Source organism: Gambusia affinis, linkage group LG23 (assembly GCF_019740435.1).
Source record: "Gambusia affinis linkage group LG23, SWU_Gaff_1.0, whole genome shotgun sequence".
Classification (NCBI taxonomy): Eukaryota; Metazoa; Chordata; class Actinopteri; order Cyprinodontiformes; family Poeciliidae; genus Gambusia; species Gambusia affinis.
Window position 1 is genome coordinate 11,794,828 of NC_057890.1, and position 24,349 is coordinate 11,819,176.

The 24,349-nt window shown below is 39.5% G+C and overlaps 1 protein-coding gene across 1 annotated transcript; it reads right to left on the bottom strand.

The window, feature by feature from the left end:
* Window positions 1-4,791: 4,791 nt before the first annotated feature.
* st8sia1 (ST8 alpha-N-acetyl-neuraminide alpha-2,8-sialyltransferase 1) lies at window positions 4,792-24,104 on the bottom strand. Its single transcript, XM_044108776.1, has 5 exons — window positions 23,048-24,104; window positions 21,319-21,463; window positions 13,726-13,832; window positions 11,210-11,302; window positions 4,792-10,317 (listed from the first exon to the last, which is right to left on the bottom strand). Exons 1-5 carry the CDS (start codon window positions 23,224-23,226, stop codon window positions 9,837-9,839), a joined length of 1,005 nt encoding a protein of 334 aa, XP_043964711.1. The 5' UTR covers window positions 23,227-24,104; the 3' UTR covers window positions 4,792-9,836.
* Between the last annotated feature and the right edge of the window lie 245 nt (window positions 24,105-24,349).

Consider the following 24,349-nt stretch of genomic DNA (forward strand, 5'->3'; position numbering starts at 1 on the left):
TCTGCTTAGATCAAAAAGGAGTGTTTTGTTTGTACTTCTGGAAATGAATTCTGACACTGGAAGTTAACAAGACGGATTAATTGTGTTTCTTTGGATGTCAAACTGATACGTTTGTCTGGGGAAAAAGTGTAAAAAAAAAATAAATAAAAAAGGAGCAGGGTGCAGGTTTTCTTTGAACACGTGTTGCTTACAGCATGGGCTCAGCCCCCCTCCTCCAGTGGAACACAGTGATGTGTTGTTGAGACGGGATGCAGTGAAGCCCGTGAGCACACAACAAATAAAAGAGAAACATCAGTAGAGGAGAAAAAGTTCGTCATCTGCTCATCCATGCAGGATCTCGTTTTATTACAGTAAATTGATTGTTGTTCATCCTGAGACTGATGCTTTTGTTTGGAAGTGGTAAACTTGTGTGCCTTTTCTTTTCTTCAGATCACACGCTCTGCTTTTGCATAGCTGCTCAGTTTAATCTGATATAAACGTCTGTGCACATATAATTGAATTAGTATAATATAGACGATCTCCATTTGTCTTCAGTGTCCCAATTACTGAAGCTTTTAAAGTAATCGCAGATCTCGATCAAACAATCTCATCTTGTCTTTTACACTGGTGGCTCAAGCCACAAAAAGCTTCCTCGGTTACTGACAAGGGAGATTGATTTTCATTGGTCAGGGAGGAGCGAGAAAACTCCATTGGTCCACAGGACATTTAGCTGCAGCCACTTCACTGTTCCTCTTCTCAGTTCTCTAGCTCTGTCCCAGAATGACTCCATTCCCCCGCCAAGCACGAAGCGTCTGCTCACTCTGAACATCACTGATACAAAAGAGATACTGGATGCTCTTGGTATCACATTCAGTCAGCAACGTGACAGGGTCGGTCACTAGTTGTGATGACCTGTAGCTGTGAATTCCGTTTGGAAACTCAGAGGGCGTGCCACAAGCAGTGAATTTCCAAATTGGCTCAAGTTGTACTGCAGCCTGTAAAGCTCACATCCGTCTGCTCCACTCAGATGCACCGCGTGGGCCATTTCCAAATTACCCATCACCCATTGGAATGCGTCCCTGAGGCTTTTTGCGCCCATCCCCCTCCACCCTTTGGCTTGGCTAAGCTTTACATTATAGACTGAAAGAAGGAGAAAGTTGGCATGCCATCAGGAAAGAAGCCAGAACCCAGAAAAAGACAGATGTCCTTGTACTCCTCTCTGCCTCTCTTCCTCTCTCACTCTGAAATCGCATCAGATGAAGTTCCAACGAATTTGTAGTTAGCAGCATGCATGAACAGGTCTATTTTCTTAATCATCTGCTTCTGTCATCAAAAAAAAAAAAAAAATCAAAAAAAAAAAATCATCTCAACCGTCTCAATTCCCAAAGGGAGCACTAAAAGGCAGGTTTATTGCTGCTTCAAAGGCTGCTGTGCCAAACTCTGCCCATCAAGGATTTTTAGGGATCAACTTTTCATGACCAGCACATTTAAGTTCAAATGTATTTTGCGTTATTCATTCACCTAGAAAAAAGCTAGACCATTGAAAAGCTCAGACTTTAATTCACTAAGTGGATTAAAGTCAAAACCATTTTGACTTTGATTCAAGTCAAACGGGTTTGACTTGAATCAAACTGTCTTTGATTCAAGTCAGAGAGTTTGACTCTCTTTGTCAAGACAGCTCTTGACAAAGACTCTCTCTTTCAGCTCATCCTTCATTAGTCCTCCACCGAAGGCATTACAACTGACGGGCAAATCCTACAGGGTTTCAAAGTGCACCCCTGTGTCCTAATTGGCTGTGGGACCCTGCTGTGGGATGATGAGACCTGACATTAGAGGCCTATGGGGAAACATGTTTTTATTTACATATCCTAGAGCCTCTCTTTGAGGTTATCTCGCTCATGTCTTCTTCCCTTGAGCATTGAGAGAGAACAGAGAGCCCAGGCAAGGCCACTGCGTCTACCACCAAAAATAGTTCTGGTGGGTTGGCATTTTCTGATAAAGGGCATGCATATCATTAATCCAGTTTTTTTTTTCATTTGGATTATTCTTTTTACGAAATGAAAAACAAATGTGTTCACATAGTTCAGCTTTATTGTGATCACAGAAGTTTACTGTACAGCCATTCTGCTCTGTAAATACACCAGCCCAAATGAGTCTTTGAATGCAAAAACACCATAACCAGTAAAAGAAAAAAATGCAGCTGTCTAAAATCAAACCTCAGATTTATCTCCTATCTAATACAACCTCCGATGGAAAGCTTATATACCGCTGAGTCTTCATCACTCAGCATAATATTCATGTTAGGTTTTTAAAAGAAACATGGTTGAATGTAAACAGGGAGACATCTTTAATATTTCAGTCAGTGCCTCCGAGTTACAATTTTCTAAGCGAAAAATGTAATTATCTGGCTCGCCAGGTAAAAGACAAAGGATCTTATGTCATTGACGTGAGATATACATCAGAATTCTGCACCAGAAGAAGCCAACAACGAGTTAGAAAATTAGATTAGATTCTAATATGATTTTTCTGAATGTTCTAATCTAATACTTCCAGAAAATTGTAAAACCGAGTTCCTTTTAGTCAAGGCTAAAAGCCCTTATAACAATAAGTGAAATATTGATTATTTCTAGTCTGGATTAGAACTTTTTGTTTCTTCTGTATCTTCTGCCACTGCAATATACTGGTTATCCTTTGTTTAATTGTATTTTTATTATGCAAATCACTTTGAACTGTCTTGCTGCTGAATGTGCTGCACAAACAAGCTTCACTCGACTTAATATCATCGGTGTAGGGGTCTATATAAAGTTACAAACATTAAAGTTGGATGAAATGTGACATAAAAGTAGCTGTGCTTTTTTTTTTTTTGGACTTCAGAAAACCTAGATGACCAACAGCAGGAAATGACATGACCTCAAGACGTCCGTAGGAGAGACAGCTAATTCAGCATCGTCTCTGGTGAAGTCGGGTTTATTTGAATAATGACACATAATGAAACATAATACAAGAGAAAATGAAACAAAAGCATTACATTGCAGTGACAGAATAAAGAGAAGAAATTAAAAGTTGTAATCCAGACTTGAATTAATCGATCTTCATGCGTCAGATTATAAAGTCGCAGGTTGGTTTGTAAATGGCACCCGCAACAGTAGACAGCGTGACGTCGATTTCAGAGACCTTGGCTATATTTAGACCTTCACTGATAATCATGTCTAAGGTGTGTCTATGTCTGTATGTTGCCTGTTCATCATGTTGAGTAAAACAAGTTTTGGAGAGTATCATTTGTTTTTTTTCCCCCCCACCTGTCTGTCCTGGACGGTGTCAGTGTGGATGTTGAAATCTCCCTCTTTGAAAAGGGTTTTGACTTTGATTCCTAAATATTTAAGAGTCAGATTTTTCCAGGAATGGCTAATGTTTAACAAAACAACTTAAGTAACACAGTGATTGATATTTCTTCTGCGGAAGGTTGAGCTTGATAAAATATGGATGTCGGGTTTAAAGGCTGACTCGAGTGTTGTCCTTCTGTTTTCATGTTACTGTTATGGCAGTGGGATATTACAGAATTTTCCTGAGCAGAAAACAAAAACAAAACAAAAAAAACTAAACAATATGACACTCTTCGGCTTGACTCAGCACTCAGTAAAAACCTGCTAACTGTCACCGTCAAAACACTAACATGTAAGTCACTGGGTGCATGATGGCACTAGTGTCATCATGACGGTTAAGGGGTTAAACAGCCAACACAAGCACACTCTGAACTTGATGCATTCAGAGGCTTTGAAATACAAATCTTTGATTGAATATATGTGTACATTACAGATCTGTTGTTATGCCAACCTTCCAGACCACTTAGGTTTTCCGATTCAAGTCTAATGTGCATCCCTAGAATCAGAGCCAAACATGGAGTATTAGCATCCAGTTTCTACGCTCCTCTAATCTGGAACGAGCTTTCAGAAAACTGCAAAAACTCTGCAAACACTGAGCTTCGTTTTTTTGTTTAAATTGAGGCCAAAACCCTAATAGTTTGGAGCTGCCTTTATTTAATCACAGCTGGAAAACCATAAACTGTAGTCCGTGTTTAAATCTGTCATCATTTTACTTTGAATCTGCAAAGCTCTGTCATTATGGACTGCTCAGCCTTCTATTACAGACTCCAAGGGGTGTGATCTGACCGTCCAGAAATAACGTTTACCAGGAGTTTCCTGACAGGGCACGACTGTCCACATGTACAGAACTCACTCAAAGCAGTCTTTCATACAAGTGCCAGAGTGAGCTCCCAAATTAAAATAAGTTGCCAGTTCAAAAACAAGGCTACATATTCAGAATAGAGAAAAGTATTTAGAAAATCAGACAAGATTGAATCTAACATTAATAGAAGTATCAATTGGAATATTAAATATTCATGTATCTGACATATCTTTATCCACAGTGAGGTTTTGATATTGTTTGCTTTGAGATGATCATAAAACTCTGGCATAGCAACAGAGGTGTGTGACAAACTTTTGTTTTGGCGACTACACAATGGGAATTGACATTCTACAGGTTTGGAATATGGAATATGAAATAAAGGATGGTCCTGATTCCTTTATGCAATCCAAAGCAATCAAGCCATATGAAAGTTGTTGTTAACCTGTGATTTCAGTGCCACGGATAAGACATCCGAGTTTCTCTGTAACTGAAAAGATTAAGCTCTGAGCAGAAGAGCCCTGAGATAAAGCTGTGCAGCTTCCCATATATATATATAATTTTTATTTGATTCTGGTGTTGAAGTTTTACATGGGTATGGTTGTTCTGTGGTTTTTTTGGGGGGGGGGGTTTTGAGCCGTAAGCAGTCAATTTAAAACAAAACCTCCAGTTTTATTTTTACATGCTCAAGCTGGGTTGCTGACATTAAACTGGACAAAATGAGTGAAAGTCAAAGTGGTGCAAAGGGGAAAAAAATCTTAGAAAAGTGGCTCTCCTTCCTCATGTTGCTCCAAATGCTGCAGGTGAAGACAAAGGAAATAAAAAGAACATTTACATGTTAAATAAGAAAAAAAATGTAATTGAGATGTCATGAGTGGAAGCTGAACCCTACAAAACGACTCATCGCACTTGGGCTTAACTGCGTTTGACATGATCAGACAAGATTGTTTCAGCACAATTTATCATAGCGCCATAACTAAAACTGCAAGGTTATGTATGCTTAATTACAACAAACCTGATTTTACAATTTATTGAAAGAGTAAGCCACTATTAAGCCACATGGTGAACAATTTGCCAGTCTATACCTTGTATGCAAATGCGGGTTAAGAAATTGACAAAACTGAAAAATACAAAATAAAAATGATAATAAAAAAAAAAAGTTATACAAATAGTGCGACAATGATGCTTGGCTAGTGATGTCTCAACCAGCCTCAACAGAACGACGTCAATATAAGTTGATGCATTAAGATTTTCTTATCCCAAACTCCTGTGAAAATATCTTAACAGACCAAACTAATTTTGGATTATTGTCTAATCATCTCATACAAAATAACGTTTTTCTTGTCCTAATTTTACAAATCTCTTGGATAGGGGCTAAGGACTTTGTTTGACCTTTTCAGATTTAATTAAAGTTTCCTTCATCACCTATTAAATTTGTGCAGCTATGCTGGCTTTGTGAAAGGCCTATGTACAAGAGTTTTTGTTTAAAGCCACTGCATCAAACTAATGGTGTTTTATGGTGGTATGAGTATTAACTCTTATGTAAATGTATTTCTACATTTGATTGATAGATTAATCTGTCAATCTGTCAGATTGTATCAGTTCAGGGAGGAACTGGAGCAGGCAACAGGCTGGTGTTACTAAAATGTATTTTAATATAAGGAAGCAAGTTGCATCGTAGGTTAGATGACTTGTAAAAAAAATTCTTGTGTCAAAGAAACCAAAACCCCCCCCCAAAAAACAAAGAAAACCCTCACTTGTCATATCAGCTGGATCCAATGTCTAATTTTCAAGCAGAAGTCGCGTCTTTGACCAGCGTCAATCAGTAACAGTAAGATTAAATATTCCTTTGAGGCCGATAAAATACATTACAATTTAGAATCCCTGCCCAAAACATCCCCATCATCATCCACTTTATTCAATATTATTAGACTCAGCTGAAACGCCCTGATTTGCTTCAAACAATGTAAAACTCGAGACTGAATACACAAAGTCTTAAGGAAAGCCTTTAGGCCACAGAACAAATAAGTAGTAAGATTATATCACAAACTTTACAGTAAAAACAGACGATTTTGCCTTCGGAAAACCCCACCTGCTGGTGATGCACTAGAATGCGGTTAAAACAGGAAACGTTTAAAAAAAAAAATACTAACCTTAATCCAAGACTTACCAGCTAGCTACATTTGAAAACGTCCAAAAACCTCTCTGTAAAATTGCATTAGTCCTAAAAAGAACTGTATGCTAATGTGAGATGGTTGTTTGCAACAGCTGTTTTATTATTTAACAGTCAACCAGCACGGCAATCACCTAAAGCTTCAAATATATCAAAATATATGAGCTGTTTTTAAGGATTTCTTCACAACTAGGCACACAGCAACTAAATTCCAGGAGACAGCAATAACAATGCATTGCCACTGTTTCTTAAAATAGTTGAACATGTGTTGTTCATAAGGGTTTTTTAGCACATCAAAATGACATTTAAAAAAGTCAGCATCTCTAGTTTGATCAGTTTTTTAAATAATTCAAAAATCTACTCTTGCTATGTGAATTGCAAAGCTCACAGTGAAGCGAGAGAAGCATACCTGTGATTTATTTCGACTGAAGCTCAATTAGTTATGTCAGAACTAAAACTAATTTGCCGTTCTTCCACAAGACCAAAGTTTACGTCACATTTTTTCACTTCACGTTTCCACAAAAAGATGAAGCTGGCAGGCAGGTGTTTTCACTTGTTCTGGCTGACTTTATCCAACAGCTTGGGGTAAAAAAAAAAAAAGAAAAAAAAAAGAAAAAAAAAGAGGATAAAAATCGATAGCCCAAAAGCGTCTATACATTAAGAAGTCATCATGCTTACTTACAGTTAAACTGTCACAGATCATTCGTTCACAATACTGGGCAGAAGACGACAAATAAAGATGCAGATTAAAAAAAAACACTCATACAATCGTAGAAGTTGATTGAACCGCAGTAAAAACTATTCAGGATTTTTTTGTTTCTTTTGGAATAATTCACATTAAAGTTACATTTACATAGCAAATGAGGTTTGCAACCTCAAACAAAAGAAAGTCAAACACACATGCTCAGCATTAGTTATACACTGTCCTTTTTAAAGGAATAGTCTTCAATTAAAAAAAGAACTCAATTTTCTTCTCGTTATTGTGAGTCGGATGATCATTGGTCATGCTAACTTGGCATTTCAGGCTAACAAGCAAGGCAGGACAGAAAACAGAACGTAAATCTATCAGTGCAATTAGTCAGAGTAACATTCACTTAAGCAAAAACAACAACAACAAAAAAAAACAAAAACACAGAATTCTTAGATAAAACCAAGCCTGCACTTTGATGGTACTCTGCAGGGAAATCTTTTCAGGGTAAATATAATTTTTGGTGTGAAAAACTTATATATTTTAATAGCTAAATAACACTGAAAAGAAACATAAATAAATAATGTGATTTATTAATATTACAGCTATTATGTTTCACACAATCACAGCAGAGTTTTGCTTATAGAAAGAATTTCTCTGTTGTGAAAAATGCTAGTCAGAAGCAGGAAGGAATTTAAATCTACCTGAATGGTTGCTAATTTTGAGTTATGAAAATTAGCACCTTTTTCTCATCAGCAGTTATTTGCCAATGTGGCAGCTTACTGGTTGAATGAGCTTGCCACAGAGTGCTTTTAAATGCTGAGGTAGGGTGCCAGTCAGTGGGTTCTCCAAGCTAATTCTTAGACAACATTTCTTCTGACTTTCTTTTTGTCCCTGGAAAAACTGACCAATAATACATTACCAATAAATTTGCATTTGAGTTTTATAATTTAGCTCTCATTTTCTAATGTCTCAAACTCCAAGATTGGTAGTATCACTTTTTGGCAACTTTTAGTTTGGATGCAGATGAGCATGAAAAGGAAAACATTTCAAATATGATGATTAACGCCCCTTATTGTAGAGAGCGGCATGTTTGTTAAAGTCACTGATTTCTCTTTACAAAGCCACAAAAGCTTATGATAACCGATTCATAAAAATGTCAACGCGTTTTTCTCGACAGTAACTGAAAACTGAACAGGTAAGCATCACCAACTGGATCACGTCGGTCACATTAGTGAGAAGGTCACAAGGAATTCTCCTCTAATTCATCTAAAAGGCACTGGACCTTATTCAGCTTTACAGATGGAGCAGATAAGAACATAAAGCACTAAACTTACAAAGACGTTTGGTACCTCCAGCAGCGAGGACTGTGGTTCACATCCTGCATTCCTCATGCAGAGCTCTCAATTGTTGCACCATCACCGGTATGGCACAATAGCATATACGAGAGTACGTTTTTAAGAAAAAAACTAAGAACAAAAAACAAAACAAACAAACACCATCAAATAAAGAAATAATGCAGGTTTTGCACGTATACACAAAAATGTCTGTTTGATTTGATTTTGAAGGCAAAATGAAATCACAATACCACAAGAAGAGTTCAGGACAGAGGCTCCGTTGTGCCTGTTCTCTGAGGCAAAAAATGATCAATAACCGAGTGCAACAGGTTCATTATTTATTCACCAAGGTTTCCTACATCGAATGGGAAAAAGCAACACTGACTGAAAGCCCGCTCTGTGCCATTGAGTCCTCTTCATCTGTCGGTGCCCTCTTTATATCAGCGTCTCCTCATTTCAGAGCACAAGCAGCACAAGGACTGGGCGGGAGAGTATGAAAGAGTCCACTGTTCCCCTGGTTTGGCACTTGACAAGTACAGTCCTGCTACCAGAGGGGCAACTTCCAGCAAGGCTCTCTACAGAAGCGGATTAGATTAAACTAGGGAGCCGGCTTTTTGCTGAGCTGCACCAAAAAAGGGTAACCACTGCTAAAAGTGAAGTGAAAGCTGAGGTACCTATGTGTTTTGGCAGGAAAATATCTCCCCTCTCCCGTTGATGTACCACAAAACAATTCACATTAAAACCTAAAGAAAAGCAATAATAATATTAATTAAAAAACACAACACATTTGGCAAACAAAGACAAGATACACAACAGCAGGTTTTCCCTTTTAGATTGAAGGTTTAAAATGCAACATGGCTTAACTAGGGATTTAATTCATGAGTCAGTTTCTACATTGTATAACAGCTCCATTTGGAATCAGGCAGTTTGAGGAAAAACACTGAGATCACACCCTTTTTACCCCTTGCTCAATTAAATTCCACTTCTTTTCAAGCCACTAGCAACCACAATATCATTATCTCTCCATTGGTTGTTGTGTTTCAGCAGCCTTTTCAGTGCATGTTATTATTCCCCTTTGGCCCTTCGCTCCCTCTGCCTCCTTACAACAGAAACTCAGCTGCCACATGTGTCAGTCAAGAGGAAAATCCATCCCCCTTTTCTCTTTCACAGCTGAGGTTTCCCGTGGAAACACACAAACATGCACACACACTGTTCCACAGATGAGGGCAGGTGCGTGGCAAGTTTTGGGACTGTATGCAAACTCTGTGTGCGTCATGGAATAGACACTTTCATCATGAATGTGAATAAAATTGGAGAACAGCAGGTAAACAAATAATCATGGGTGCAGTGTGGGTCCCTCCCAGAGGAAATACGTGGCCCTATAACCTTTATTCTCACAAGCGTCAGATGTTTTGCAGTCCAACTCTCTTCTCCTGCTCTCCATAACCTCACTGACACTAGTGAGTCCGTAGGCACTCTAATTCCCTTCATTCTGAGGTTGACAGCTTCCCACCTTAACTCGCAGAGTGCCGCTTTTGTGGAGGTGCCACAGCTGGACGAACTCCTCCGGCATGGCGTGGAACCACTTACCGGGCAGGATGTTGTCATAGTAATGGTGGCTGATGGGCTGCCCGTCCAGTGCGATGGAGAACGGCCAAAAGCCGTAAACTGTCACCTCGTCGCACATCCCCAGGGCCAGGCTGACCAGGAAGAGGCCCGTAGAGAGGCGCTTGGCATGAACGCCGCGCGCTTTCCAGAATTTGCCTACGTTGCGCAGGAAGTCGGGGTTGGCGAAGAGCATGGTGAGGTTGGAGGAGGAGTCTGTGACGGCGTAGTACGCCCGGAGCGATGGGTCGGTGCCGGGCTTCATGGAGAACGCTGGCATGTAGACGAAGCTGGAGCCGTATGCCTTCAAATAATCCAAGAAAGCTTTTCTAGACCAGAGAAGACCTTGGAATCTGAAGAACAGGGAGAGTTGCTCTAAATCAGTGTTTCTCAATTCCGGTCCTCAGGCCCCCCTGCCGTGCATGTTTTAGGTGTTTCCCTTCTGCCACACACCTGGATTGAATATGTGGGTGATTAACAGGCTTCTGCAGCACTTGATGGTCATGCAATCATTTGAATCAGCTGCTCTGGAGTAGAGGTACATCTAAAACAGGGGTCACCAAACTCGGTCCTCGAGGGCCGGCATTTAGTTCTCTCCCTGGTGGCACCAACAACCTTTTCAGCATGTCAATGTTCTTCTTAGGCCTTCTAACGAGCCATCATCTGATGGCGTTAAACCAAGGAGAGAACTAAAACATGCAGGAGGCCGGCCCTCGAGGAACGAGTTTGGGGACCCCTGATCTAAAACATGCAGAGCAGGGGGGCCTGAGGACTGGAATTGAGAAGCGCTGCTGTAAATGCATCAGTGCAGGACGTACGATTAACAGCCTGGAGCAAGTGAGGCGATGCGTAATTTAACACAAAATAGTTTTATTTTGACTGAGAATGAAATAAAATCCTGTGTTTATATTTAATCAAGCCTTTAAATTATTAAAAACCTAATCTAGTCACCATTTAATAAAAAATAGATTTTTTTTTTTTAGTGGCTGGCCTACAACTACTAATCCAAGAGCTCATGAAAAGAAAACCTAGAATAATATCTACAGTACTGCAGATCTGTTCATGATGTCAGTCAAACTTGTGATGGTCAGGAGTTGCTTTGACACTTCAGTACCTGAAGAACGTAATCTAATTCATGAAGCTCTGATTTGTCTCTGTAGAATTAAATCCTAAAAGAGAATGTCTGGCCGTCGGTTCATCAGCGTAAGCTCAAGCGCAGTCAGACTGATGAGCAAACCGCTTTACCTTTTCTCAATGATGCTTGGGTTGGCAGTGACCAGGTGGGTTTTGTTTCCCACGTCCTCCAAATATTCCTTTGTAAGTGGTGGAAGGTTGCACCTAGAAGAGTAAAAGGCCCATAATGAGAATTATTTTAATGTAATCCAACATAAAGACACAGATTTATTCATATAAGTTAAGAAACTAAACGTAATATGGGCTTCACTTTGTAAGATGTTTGTAAGCTTATATATATATATATTTATTTAAAAAGCTTTTTTCTAAAAAAAAAAAAAAGCATTATTTCTAGAAATCTCTTCTTCCACAAATTGACCCAAAATGTTTCAGTAACTTTGCTAGGCTTGTGTGTGGCAAATGTAACATGTTCATAAAAATATGAATTTAAGCCCGTTGCATGTTATTGTTTACATCTGGAAATTTACATAACAGGATAGCCACGCCGCCGTGGTAGAACAATTCTGTTAATTAAACATGGAGATGTAGGTATTATTAATTTAGTGTTGAGCAGCACAGCAAAAGGAAAAAAATGCAGAAATACCACTGAATAACATCTAAAAATCACTCGTATTCTTTCATTCCTCTCTCTCTGTGTCACCTACATGATACACAGATCAGTAGCCATAGCAACTGAAACACAACAGTTTCATGTGTAGAGCAGGGGGCTGGAGGTCGGGACCTTTCGCACGTTGCACCCCGTTTCAACATGTCTATGTCTGGTCTGTTTCTTAAAAAGCAGTGCTGGTTGATGCGCTTGGTTGTGAAATTAGAGTAAGTGACCTTATTGGTTTCATGATAATTCTCTACGCATAGGTTCAGTGAATTAAAACCCCTCACTAGGTTAAAGGGACTGATTGTTGGGTGGTACCTTTTTAAGCATCAATTAATTCCCAAAACATTATGATCAGATATCAGAAAGTAGCCCTGAAACTGCAGGGCCCCAGGCTGCCACTCCTGTAAGTCTATAGGGTACAGTGTGGCTCAGAAAGAACCTGAAGAATGTGATGCACACTTGACTAATTACAGCTTCACTGTCTAGCACTGCTGACTTCGTGCTTCCTGCTCCAGGAAGCTACAAAACAACATAAATTTGCATCTACTATTGAGCTGTAAAAGTTATTCACAGCTGGCAGTGAGTGAAAGGTCGGGTGCGTCTTGGAAACGCCACACGCTATTCAAGCTGTGAAAGAGACGTGAGCTCTCCTAGGTACTGAGGATTTTCCTTTGTTCCACTTTCTTTGCATCTCTCCATCCATACTGGGCATTCAAATGTGCATTTTGTGCGAAATTTTTGTGACATTTTCATCCAAAAATCAAACCCACATGATTGAAAATATTGCAGGTCTCACGCAAACCAAAGGAAAGCTCTGAATAGTTCCATGCTTTAAGCTACTTCTGTTTATGTTTTAGGTTTTGTGCTTAATTTCCATTTGTCCATTTGGAAATCTGAATCAAATTCAGTTACACAAAGTACATTTATGAATCTTGTGCATTGCATAGATTCACTACACGCAGAACAGACAGATTTCAAATGTTTGATTTTGTTCTATTACCCAAGACCAATAAACAAAAGAATAAACTTCAAACAAGCATCACAGTAAAGTGTTATAATGAGGAGTGTCTGGTCTGACTCCAAAAAGTGAGTGAAAAAATAACTATCAACACTAGCAACTTGCAAAACGCTTTAAATAGCTTGATGATAAGGTTATCAACTTGGATCAGCTTAATGAAGAAGTACGGTTTTAGTGATGGCAGTGCTTTAAATTGACCTTCTGTATAATTCAGGTAATTCAGGATTTATACTTGTTTATAGTTTTATTTGTGGCAGCTACATGTCTCAAATTATAATGCAACAATTAATAAACAGACCAAGATAACCTAAATAGAAAATTAAGTTTATAAATTACGACTTGTTTTGTCGTGGAAACTAAAGCCATCAAAACAACCTGGGAAAAAATAGCCGCACCTCTTGTTAAATCATGATTTTACTGTGACTATTTGTTTTAAGTTGACTTCAGTTTCACTGCCAGTCATGTCAAATCAAGAAATCACTTAAACGGAACCTGACTGACAACATTAAGATCTGAAAAAGCAACACGTTATGCGGCAGTGTAGAGCAATTCAAGATTAGATGAGAAACAAACTTGCAGAAAGATTTAGAAAAAGTTGATGGAAAAATTGAAACTTCACAAAAACATTTTATCACTTTCTTAAGGTGGTTTTTGGATTTTCCGACAAAAAACAAAATTTGCGCAAAAGGGGAGACGTAAGCACATTTCAAAAAGGGACTTGCGTACCTAGATGATGTTAGACTATCATATTTATTGTTCTCCCTTAAATATGTTTGATTTTAAATCTGACAACAAACTAAGAACAACTGAACAAGGTAATGGGGGGCTGTACAGCTTGAATAAAGCGAAATATCCCCAGGCCCCAAACCTACAGCTCTTTTTCCCTTTTGCTGTTTTTCTCATGTGCTCTTAGCCCAGTGAATCTGTTCTGCTCCAGAAGTCTCTTCGTCTCACCGCATGATGAAGTCAGCCTGGTTGATGTCCCGTCCACACTTGCTGTGCCTGAGGATACCGCCGTTGCCCACCACAGCACACTTCTTCAGGGGCTTCAGAGGGGTGGTCTGGAGGAAACAAGAAATGGTTTTGTTAGCAGGCAGCCTGTTGCGCAGATTCATTTTCTCTAAGAGGTAGCCTAACATTGAGGTCTTTATACAGTTGATCATGTGTCCTGGTGCTAAAATTCCCTCAGAAGCCCTAGAGTGCTGAAGGACGAATCGTCGAAGAGATATGAAGGGGAGAGATTTCCGAAAACAAGCCGAGGTCATGCTACCTATGAATCCAAAGCTGTCTCTGATATAACCTCCTAGAACCATATGATGTGTGGAAAGAAATCATCTAATTATCAGGCGCAGACGAGAGGCACCATGTCTCTAAATTAATCTACCGATGTAAAAAACTTTATAAATAAATGTACACTTTAAATAAAACCCCTTTTTCCTAAATATGTTAAATGTTACACTACTCTAGTAACATAATCAGACCTCTGCTGGCTTTGAGAATAATAAAAAAGCAGATCCAAAATATCTCTGGAGAAAATAAGAATTAGACGCTCTCCTAAATGACCTTAAAATATTTGAAAAAGGCAAAAGAATCAAGCAAAGACATAAAACGCATTCGGCACCACTTTTCCACATATATACATAACCACAAAGCAACTGACATCATAACGGTGAGCAGTTGGACAAATGTCTTCAAGCACTTCATTGGGAAAGAATCATATTAGTTGAAATTTATGCTGACTTTTATGGCAGCTTAACTGAGACAGGATCGCCGGTTAAGCCCAGAATGTTTACACCAGCAGAAAAGTTTATTTTAAAGTCTGACAGGACAGCTGGTTTGACGGGTTAGTTTCTGAAATCACTGGGAAAAAAAAGAAAAAAAAGAGGAAACATTGTAAAAGCAGGGTCAGTGAGAAACCGCCAGACCGCGCACTGAGTAAAAAGCTTGTGGGATTTCTTAAGATCGCGGACGGGTCAACAGGCAACTAAGTCTTTATGTCATTGCTACAACACTGAAGTAGCATGAGCATAGCTTTTACAACAGCGTGGCACGTGTGACATATACATATGGCATCTCATTTTTGTTCCCTACTTGTGATCAATATCTACAGTATATAGGTTATAGATCATTTGTTTTTTTTCTTCATTTTTCACAACTGTCTTGCCATTTCATGCTTAGTTATAAAAATGAGAAAACCAACAACAACAAAACTGTTTAGAAGATGCCAAAAAAGGCTGAACAAAGTAAATTATAGGATTAATTTAATAAACTATATAAATAGAGATCATTATACCAAGGACTGTGAGAATCTATGTCTGTTTTTTCTAAGATGTGGGTCTTTTAGTAATGTCTGCAGGAGGAGATAAGCATGCCAAAGTGGAACGAGAGAGGACACTGAAACTGCGCTTAAGACTTCACATGCAGAAAGATAGGACATTGCATGGTATAGAAAACACAGATAAATGTGTTTTAGCAGCTGGGTTTGTTGTTTGTCCCTCCCCTAATTAGCAGCTGCTAATCTAACATCTAATATTTTAACACACAATATTAATTATCATAGTTGTGAATTATTACCTTGTCATTATGGAAGCTTCACATAGCTTACATAATGATAAGCTATGAAAATGACACAAAGAAAAAAAACATACCGGATGGAGAAAAGACCATGCTTCTGCAGCTTTTACTGCAAGTTCAAGGAAATGATGATGACAGATGGTGGTAATAACTCCCTTCCTCCTTCTCTGAGAAAACTTGCATGAGAACACATACGCAGGATGTACGGTTCAGCATTGGGACTCTGACTTGCGTCTCTGAAACCAGTTTGAAGGAACTGAATCGACATCTTTGCTGGTGGCTCTCATTTGCATCCGCGCAGATGAAATATTCACAATGCAGATCGCAGCTAAGATTCCAGCATCTCACAACTGGAAAATTGAAGCACGCTGATAAGGTTCTAATGTTCACAAGCACTTCAATGAGTACAACAGAAGAAAAGATCATAGGATTCTGCCTTGCAGCAAGATAAGCCTTTTGTATACAAGCTCTGTTTGGACCATCTTACTAACCTGTAATTACATGGTTGTCTGTGTTCAGACCCACAATCACAGCAATGATAGTTTACTGTATTTAAAAGAGAGTGTGAGACTCACATGAATCATTTGCCTCACATAACTACCAGTTCTCTCTCTGAAAAACACACTGCGGGTCATGCAGGTTCACACAGAAAGTGCAGTACCTGGGCTAAAAATAGAGCTTCAATAACCTCTGTTTATTGCAGAGGTTTCTTCGGTTCCACTGGAGTTGAAACCAAAGAAAGATGATCACCTTTCATTAAGCATGTACACACTTTCGAGCTCGAGACTGCATATGCTAGATATGAAATGACTATTTCATTAGATCATAGAGGCATGGTGGGTAACATGGTCTCTGAGATTAAACCTAATCTCAGAGAATTTGTATTTAATCTTTTTATTTTTTTAAACAAATCTCCCAATAATTTTGGCTGGTGAATTTGGACTCAAATCTCCAAATAAGTTCATTTATTTCCTTCTGCAGCAGGTCGGGTTGTTTTGATAGCTTTTTCATTCTAAAATATATGAAGGGTGATTTTGGAATTTGTCTAGGTTATCTCCATTTGATATGAAAAACTAATTACATCAATTATGGCATTAAAAAAAAAAAACAAAACAATTATTTGAAGGGGCAAATGTGAATGCTTTTTGCATCACTGTACATTGTATTAGACTTATGTAGAAATTAAAGACAATTCTTTTTACCAAGATGATAACTCTCAAACCAGCCCCTAAATCAAATCAAATCAAAATTTATTTGAATAGCATATTTCAGCAGCAACCAATTCAAAGTGCTTTACATCATATCAAACACAAAAACACAAAGTCATCAAATGGGGGGGTTCTTGATTTTCCATCCATAAAAGGTTTGCTGGTTACACTCCTACTGTGTTGTGTGGAACGAAATGCCTATTGGTATTTTTATTCCCACTCACGCAGTTTTGAACGATGTAAACAGCCTTTCAAGAAGAAACCAGTCTTTAAGGAAAAGGGAATGGAATAATTTTAGAGAAGCAATTGTAGCTGCAAATTCATCTGAATAATATTAAGAGACATTTAATGAATGTTCAATGGATCACTTGGAGTCCATCAAACTGTTTTTACAGATTACAAAAACGTCCCATAGAGGTTTTGCAGTACTTCTAGTTGTGGCTGTCTCAGCAAGTTCTCCCAATGGTTAGACTGCATCATGTTCATAATGCTGCAACAAGAAGACAAGGGCCCCTAGTATAGAGGGAAATGTAATTTTGAATACTAGAGGCAACGCCAATGAAGGAAAAATAACAATTCTAAACTCTTTAAAAGGTGTTACACAGAGGACATTCTTGATGAATGTGTCACAATCTGTGTTTATCTGCGTATTTATTTCGAGTTTCTGTCTCCGAGTCTCTTTGTTGTCCTGATTATTCCCAGGTGTGTCTCATTCCCTGATTACCTCCTGTGTATTTAATGTCACCTGTGTCTCAGTCGGGTCCTTGTCTAAGCAGTCGTTTGTGTCTCGTTTCCGTCCAGCTGTCCATTCGTAAACCCTGTTGCTACCAGTGCTGAGCCTTTGCCTTCCGCTCTGCTGTGCTGTGCTGCCAGGATTTTGAATTGTGTTTTTGTCATCATTAAATCATCATCATTTTCACTTCAACCTGGGTTTGCTGCAGTTTCCTCACCACCTCCTCGCACCACTTCATGACATAATGTCTACCAGCAAGAGATCACTCAAGGGTTCAAATCTCTAATAGTTGATTGGCTCAAACAAAGTCAAGAAAATAATATTCGTAAAAACATTACATGTGGGATTTTATTGCTACTTTTTATTATTCATCCAAACTAAGTATAGGTGGTCTGGAACAAAAGACAGCAGAAGTCAAAATTCTAAAAATATTTTTTTAAACGCTACTCCATAAACTCAAAGTCTGTAAGGGGAAATATTTGTACGACTGTAGTCACATATAGGAGGTACAGATGGGTGTGAAGTAAGAAGTGGTGTGAACTGACTGGGAGGGGATTTGGTTAGCGCTCTAGCTTAGATGAAACAAAGCTAACGAGTAATGGGTAGATGAGCTAGAGCAGGGGTCTCAAACTCCAGTCCTCGAGGGCTGCAGTCCTGCAACTTTTAGATGTGCCTCTGCTGCACCACACCTGAATAGAATAATTAAGGCTCTGGAGAACTGATCTACACAAGGAGGAGGTAATTAAGCCATTTCATTCCAGTGTTTTGTACCTGTGGCACATCTAAAAACTGCAGGACTGCAGCCCTCGAGGACTGGAGTTTGAGACACCTGAGCTAGAGAAACCAAAAACATAACTAACACACAACCTAAAGTTCGCAAAAAGTATGAGTTTCATGTTAGACTGTCAAAACTTAGTATTGTGAGAAATAAAAAATGTAATCAAGTATATGCATACTTTGAGTGAGTTTTGCATATTTTGAATATCGGATATAATGCTCTATATTGCTACACTGTGTTAAACCCTTTACAAACTTGGATTCTCACTATAGTTTGAAAGGTTTCAGCTAAGGATGAGATAAATAACTCTGTTTACATACCACAGTTAGATAAGGAGCGCAAACTGTGGCAGAACAGGATGCAGTCAAAATGTTCTAGCAGCAGACGTAAAAGGTGAAACATCTAAGAAAGCACAAATCCTTGATGGTCCGCAGCCAAGAGTGGAGTGTTTTATGCAGGAAAGGATTTGACAGGTATAGTTTGTGTGTATGGGAATAGTTGGAGGGGTTCGCGATGTCTCGGGGTGCGAGGATGAGAGATAAAATTACGAAGTCCTCACTCTCGCACTCAGACACAACTTCCTACTGCAGGAACTTAGTGCTGTTTGTGTTTGTGGGTGAGTTGGGTTTCTGTTTGGCCAAATGTATTGATTTAATAAATGTCTTGTGTGTGATTTTTACATTCTGGTTTGTGGCTCATTTTTGTGTCTTGCTTGAAATATCTAAGACCCGGGTAGAGAGACGTGGTTTTGAAGCAAAGATTGTTTCTGTCTCAACTGTATCTTAGAGGATCCGAGCCCACAACATTAACACACATACATACATTGCCACACATGTATGATTTTGTTTGGAGATGGCAAAGAGAGAATTTCTTTTCACTCTGAAAAGACAAGAGCAGGAATGCTTGGGCTTGTTAAATATTGCAGTGTTCCCAACCCTGGTCCTCAACGCACACTGATCTGCATGGTGTAGAGCAGCACCTGAATCCAACAGCTGAATCTCCTCCCAAGTGCAGTCAGGTTCTCCAGAGTCCTGCTAATGACCTCATTATTTGACTCAGGTGTGTTGAAGTAGAGATACATCTAAAAGTTGCAGGACACCGGCCCTCGAGGACCAGGAGTGCCCCCCCCCCCTGGTGTAGAGATTTCCCTGATTGCAATTCAGGAAAAGCCTGTTAATCAGCCATCAACTGAAATCATGTGTGCCGAAGCAGGAAAATGCCTAAAACATGCAGGGTAGTTTGTCTTGAGACCCAGGGTTGACAAACATTTAAATATTCTACCTAAACAGCACATAAAGTGAATATCAGAAGTTTATACTCTTATGATAAGATGCCATTATTCCATGATGTGGAGAGAAGAACAAGATAGTTCTTCAGAAAATCCCCCCCCATGATAAACATGAAAATAATTAACAGAGCGAAGAAAGCTGAGGACGGACAGAAGTGAAACAAAGACAGCAGGAAATGGGGAGCAGGACGCAGCGCAACAAAACAATGGCTAAAATACAGAGACAAAAGAGCACGAAGAAAGTCAGAATCAGAAACAAAATGTGTGAAAATTAACTACAATAGCAGAATAAACAATGTAAAACATATTATATTTGCGTGGAAAGAAAACACTAAACATGAATAAACTGCAGTAACTTGATTGCACAAGTGCACACCCATAAGCTAATGTTTTAATATAAGGTTCTAGCATTTATTTTTGTTGTTGTACAATCCTGACATCAATTACAAATCTATTTAATCAGTTTTTGCATTCTGATATATATTTTTTCTTCAATAAATTATGTCAGTATTGGATATTGTATCCTGCTTTGTGTTCATAACAACCTAGTTTCAGAAAAATAGCAAAGACAACTGCTCCTTTTTACCCATGGCGTCACTTTCATCATCTTCAGTAGCCGCTTGTATTTTCTGTAGAACTTAAAAAGACTTGTACCAAGATAATGACGAGCAGCATTTAATTAGCAGAATAATCTCTGAGTGAAGAGATGAAGACATTGTGGTTTTGCGCTTACTCTGATTTAGACATTTTGAGGAACTATTTTGATTTTAAAAAGCGATAAGAACTATTCAAACAAAGTCCACCAGTCAAATAAAGGGTGTTTTTTTAAATCACTATTTGGTCACAGTAATTGCATTTAACTCTACTTTCAAATGTATGTTAAATATTTGCTGATGCACCTTTATAGAACAGTGGGGAATAACGGTTCAATAACTTTATTGAACAAGTTATTTGTCGCAACTGTTGCTACTGAGTAGCAACAGGCTCCTCACAATATGGACAGTTTTAAGGGTGTTAATTGGAATTTGTTGTGACAATATTAAATCAAAAATCTTATCATGATAAGAAATGAATCATGATAATAACAAAAAAATGCTCACTCCTACTCTACACTGACTCGGGTAGACCATTTCTGATTCTCACGTCTCCATTTCAGGTCACTTCCTCACTGCTTCACAATTTTTATTTAATCACCCGCAGCTTCCAATGCTTGCATGACTGGACAGGCACTGCTAACGACGTCAGATTAGGGTCAGATATTCATCACGGTCCTCAACCGGTATATTGAGTGCAGATATGCATCCGGAGTGCCTCGACTACGTCTTACACCCAGTTCGGCTTCCTGTGGTTAAACGGAAAGACGCAAAAGTTTGTGGTGCTTCTTCACCGTCAGTTTATCACCCACAGATGAATCTGCACACGCTGATCCACGCAGCAGTGAACGCAGGGTGAAAACTGCTCAGATGTCAAAAAATAATTAATTAACTACGAAATTAAGAAATTTGTAAAAGTTCTAGATGTTGCTTTTTGTTTACGGTTAAGCGTCTTTAGGATGACACCCTGGATGCTCATCTACCCGTTCCACCGCAGCTTCATATTGACTCCCTCTCACTCAAAGACAATGTGCGGGTAATCCTCTTCCCCTCGGAGGATGACTGTCTGCCCCGCTGAGCCCTCCCTCCCTTCCTCCATTATGGAGGAAGGGAGAGTCCAGTCATGCAGGGATACTGAGACTGCATGTCCAGTCATGCAGTCTACGTATCCCTGAGAAAACACATCGTCCTCACACGACAGCAAGTGTGCGGAGAAAGTACCTCAAAATTGATCTACTCCAAGTTACTCATGTGTCATTAGGAAGTGATTCCCTTAGGAAAAATTGTGGCAAAAGAAATATTTTACATGTAACCTAAACATGTAACCCCGGGGGAAAAAAAAAAGAGCGCACCACATGGAAATGCTGGTTTACCTGCACAAAAACCGAATACGTCTCGTCGTTGACAGTGTGCGAGTAGTAATACTCTCCATCGTACCACAGGACCTTGCCAATAGGAGCGTTCTCCTTCGTCACTGCAAACATCCACCTCGGATTGCAACATTCTGTCAGCAGATTCCTGTGCAGGAAAGAAGGGAGGGTTAGTCTGACCTCTGGAGACTGATTTATGGTCGCAAGCTAAACAGCCAGTTGTCCTGTAATCGTCGCTGAAAAGACTGTTGCTGAAAAAGGTACATTTAGGATGTTTTGTAAGATCAGGAAATAATAAAAACGTATTATTTAATATTTTGTTGAATGCTGTATGCATGTTCTTGTTTCATATTCTTCTCATTACAATAAGCTGTAACATTACTTAAATTGTTCATGTAACTTCCTGAATTTAAAATATGTAATGACCTTCCCTCTTATTTTCCTCCCCCCCCTCAAAAAAAAACATGATGTGTCACTTTTAGACCTCTGTATACTGGAAGCCATACAGAATATCTATTTAAAGCTCCACACAGAGGGCCAGCACAGGGTGCACATCTCCTTTATTGGCTGGCCTACGTTCAGTTTTGGTTCTGTGAACTGACTGGCTTAAATGAGATGAATTAAGAGTTGGAATATAAAGACTACCAGACAGAAGTTTTAAAACATCCCCAGTTTTTTTTAATCAAAATTCATGTCCAATGTAGCGTGAAATGTTACAAAAGTAAGTTGGTGAACTTCCAAAGGTAAAAAAAAAGAAAAAAAAAAAGGTTGACCTATCCCAAACTGAATAATAATGTACATTTCAGGAATACTTAAAAAGGTTGATAGAGCTTTGAAAGCAGGTGACGATCATTCTCTAAAGATTAAATTGGAGAGAAAGTCAAGAGTAGTTTCCTATGCCAGCAAATGGACCACAGGCTGACAGGAAGCGAGCTGGCTGGCACAAAGCCACAAGAAAAGCAGGATAAGTGCTACCAGCTTCTGTGTCAGGCAGATCACAGACCAACGGCTTTAACCACAGATTCACAGTGGCTGTAGTAAACAAACCATAGTTTCAACATTAAAGAGAGGACTTTGAGCAGCTGGTATGACAGTTGCAGCAAGTGAGAGGAACTCTGAAACAAATTCACATTCTAGCATCCGCTTAGTTGGTCAAGGGTTCATCCAGCAAGACAACAATCAAAAGGTCCATGCTATGACAGAACTGGATAGGAAGAAATCACAAGAGAAGATGAACACATGAAGTGGTCAGCGCAGTCTTCAGATTTTAACTGCATCGAGCTGGTTTGAAATGTGAAAGCAGAGCAACCTGCAAGTACCACACATTTATAGGAACTTCTGCCACTAATAAGGGATTTCACTTTCTGAAGCATATTTGATTTCTATTGTAGGAAAGAAAGAAAGCCACAAGTGTGTTCAGCTGTTTTATCTACTAAAGCCTTTGGAAGATATCATATCACTTTGACTGATCAAAAGAATCAAAGAAATTTTGTTCCATAACGTCATTCCACAAGTTAATCATTGAGCAATGATTTCATTTCAGAGTGACAATGCAAAATAATTAAAAAAATTAAATAAAAAAAAATAAAAAATGGTTCCATTGTTTAAAAATAATTTTGCCATTCATATCTCCTCATATATATATTCTCTTCAGTCTTCCTCACCAACTGTAATTTAGGATAAATAAGCTCCTAATTTGAGAGCAAGGGAGAAATGTGAGCCTGGAACCGACCTGTACAAATCGATCCCCGTCTGGTTCTTCTTCCACGCTTCCCCCAGTCCCAGCACCTCCTCCACAATCTCTTTGTCGCTGGGAAGTCTATACACAGGGAAAACGTAGAACCAGCCGATCACCAGCACGCACAGAGCGGCCCACACCGACAGCTTAACCCGGCAGCATCGCACCAACATCTTCCCCCTCCGGATTGTGTCAAAGCAGCAGCAGGAGGAGCGGCGCGTCAGAAACCTTTCAAAATCGCCGGATCACAGCCGCTCCCTGTGCAGCATCCCGAGAAGGGGCGTGAGCCGGGGTACAAGCTACTCGGTTACCCGGTGGTTTGGTCCATGCATCGGTCTGGAAGTCCGGCTTTGAATGAGAGGCTCTGATTTCCAGGAGAAGCAGAAGCGTGTGTCCGTCCGGTGGCTCACGCTCGGTTGCGGGGCTGTGGCGCAGTGTGTGAGGGTTTGTGGGAATCCGGCGCTGTGCAGGATGTACACCACCACCATCATACCAGCCACGGTTATTGTGAAGAATCAGACGTGGGGGGCCCCCTCGTCAAGCCCGAGGTTCCGAAGCATCCCGTTCTGTCCGTGTTGCTTCCCCAGTGCTAAAAAAAGCCATCCTTCTTACGAAATCCGGGGATTTCCTTGAGGCCCCGGCTGTAGCCTAAAATGAAGAAAAGTGTGCGGCCCAGATGAATCGGGCCAGTCCTCCTTCATTCAAAAGGAGAGCAACCCCCTTCCGATCAGACAAAGTACTTGAGTACTTGAGGATGGAGCTGCGTAAAGCCGGACGAAATTGGGGAGGTGGAGAAAAAGAATGTGGCTTTCAAAGTAAAAGCATGCGCTCCAACGCCGTATATTTCAATCACCATCAGCTCCCAAACAAGGTTGTTGCTGGATTCGCGTTGCGGGCGAACTGCTCCTTCGTAACGCCACGCACAACCGCTCTCACTTCTCTGACAAACCCATTTGACAAACCCCTAAGCTATTCTGCTTAGCAGCCCAGAACAACAACATTTAGTTTTATTCTTCACTCAGCCCAGAGCGGGAATTAGAACAAACTTAGAATCCAGAGAAACTTCTATTAGTTTATCCAGAGAAACTATCCATTACCTTAGATCAATATTTAGCATTAAACTTTTAATATCAAAGCAAGACATAGAGAAACTCCTGTTAGTTAAAAAAAAAAAAACTAGAACAAAATTAGAAAGTATAGAATCAAACATTGAGAACCAACATTTAGTTTTATCAGAACAAGAATCTCGATGAACTCATACTAGTTTCTAAATTGTGAAGTAGCCTACTTTTTGTT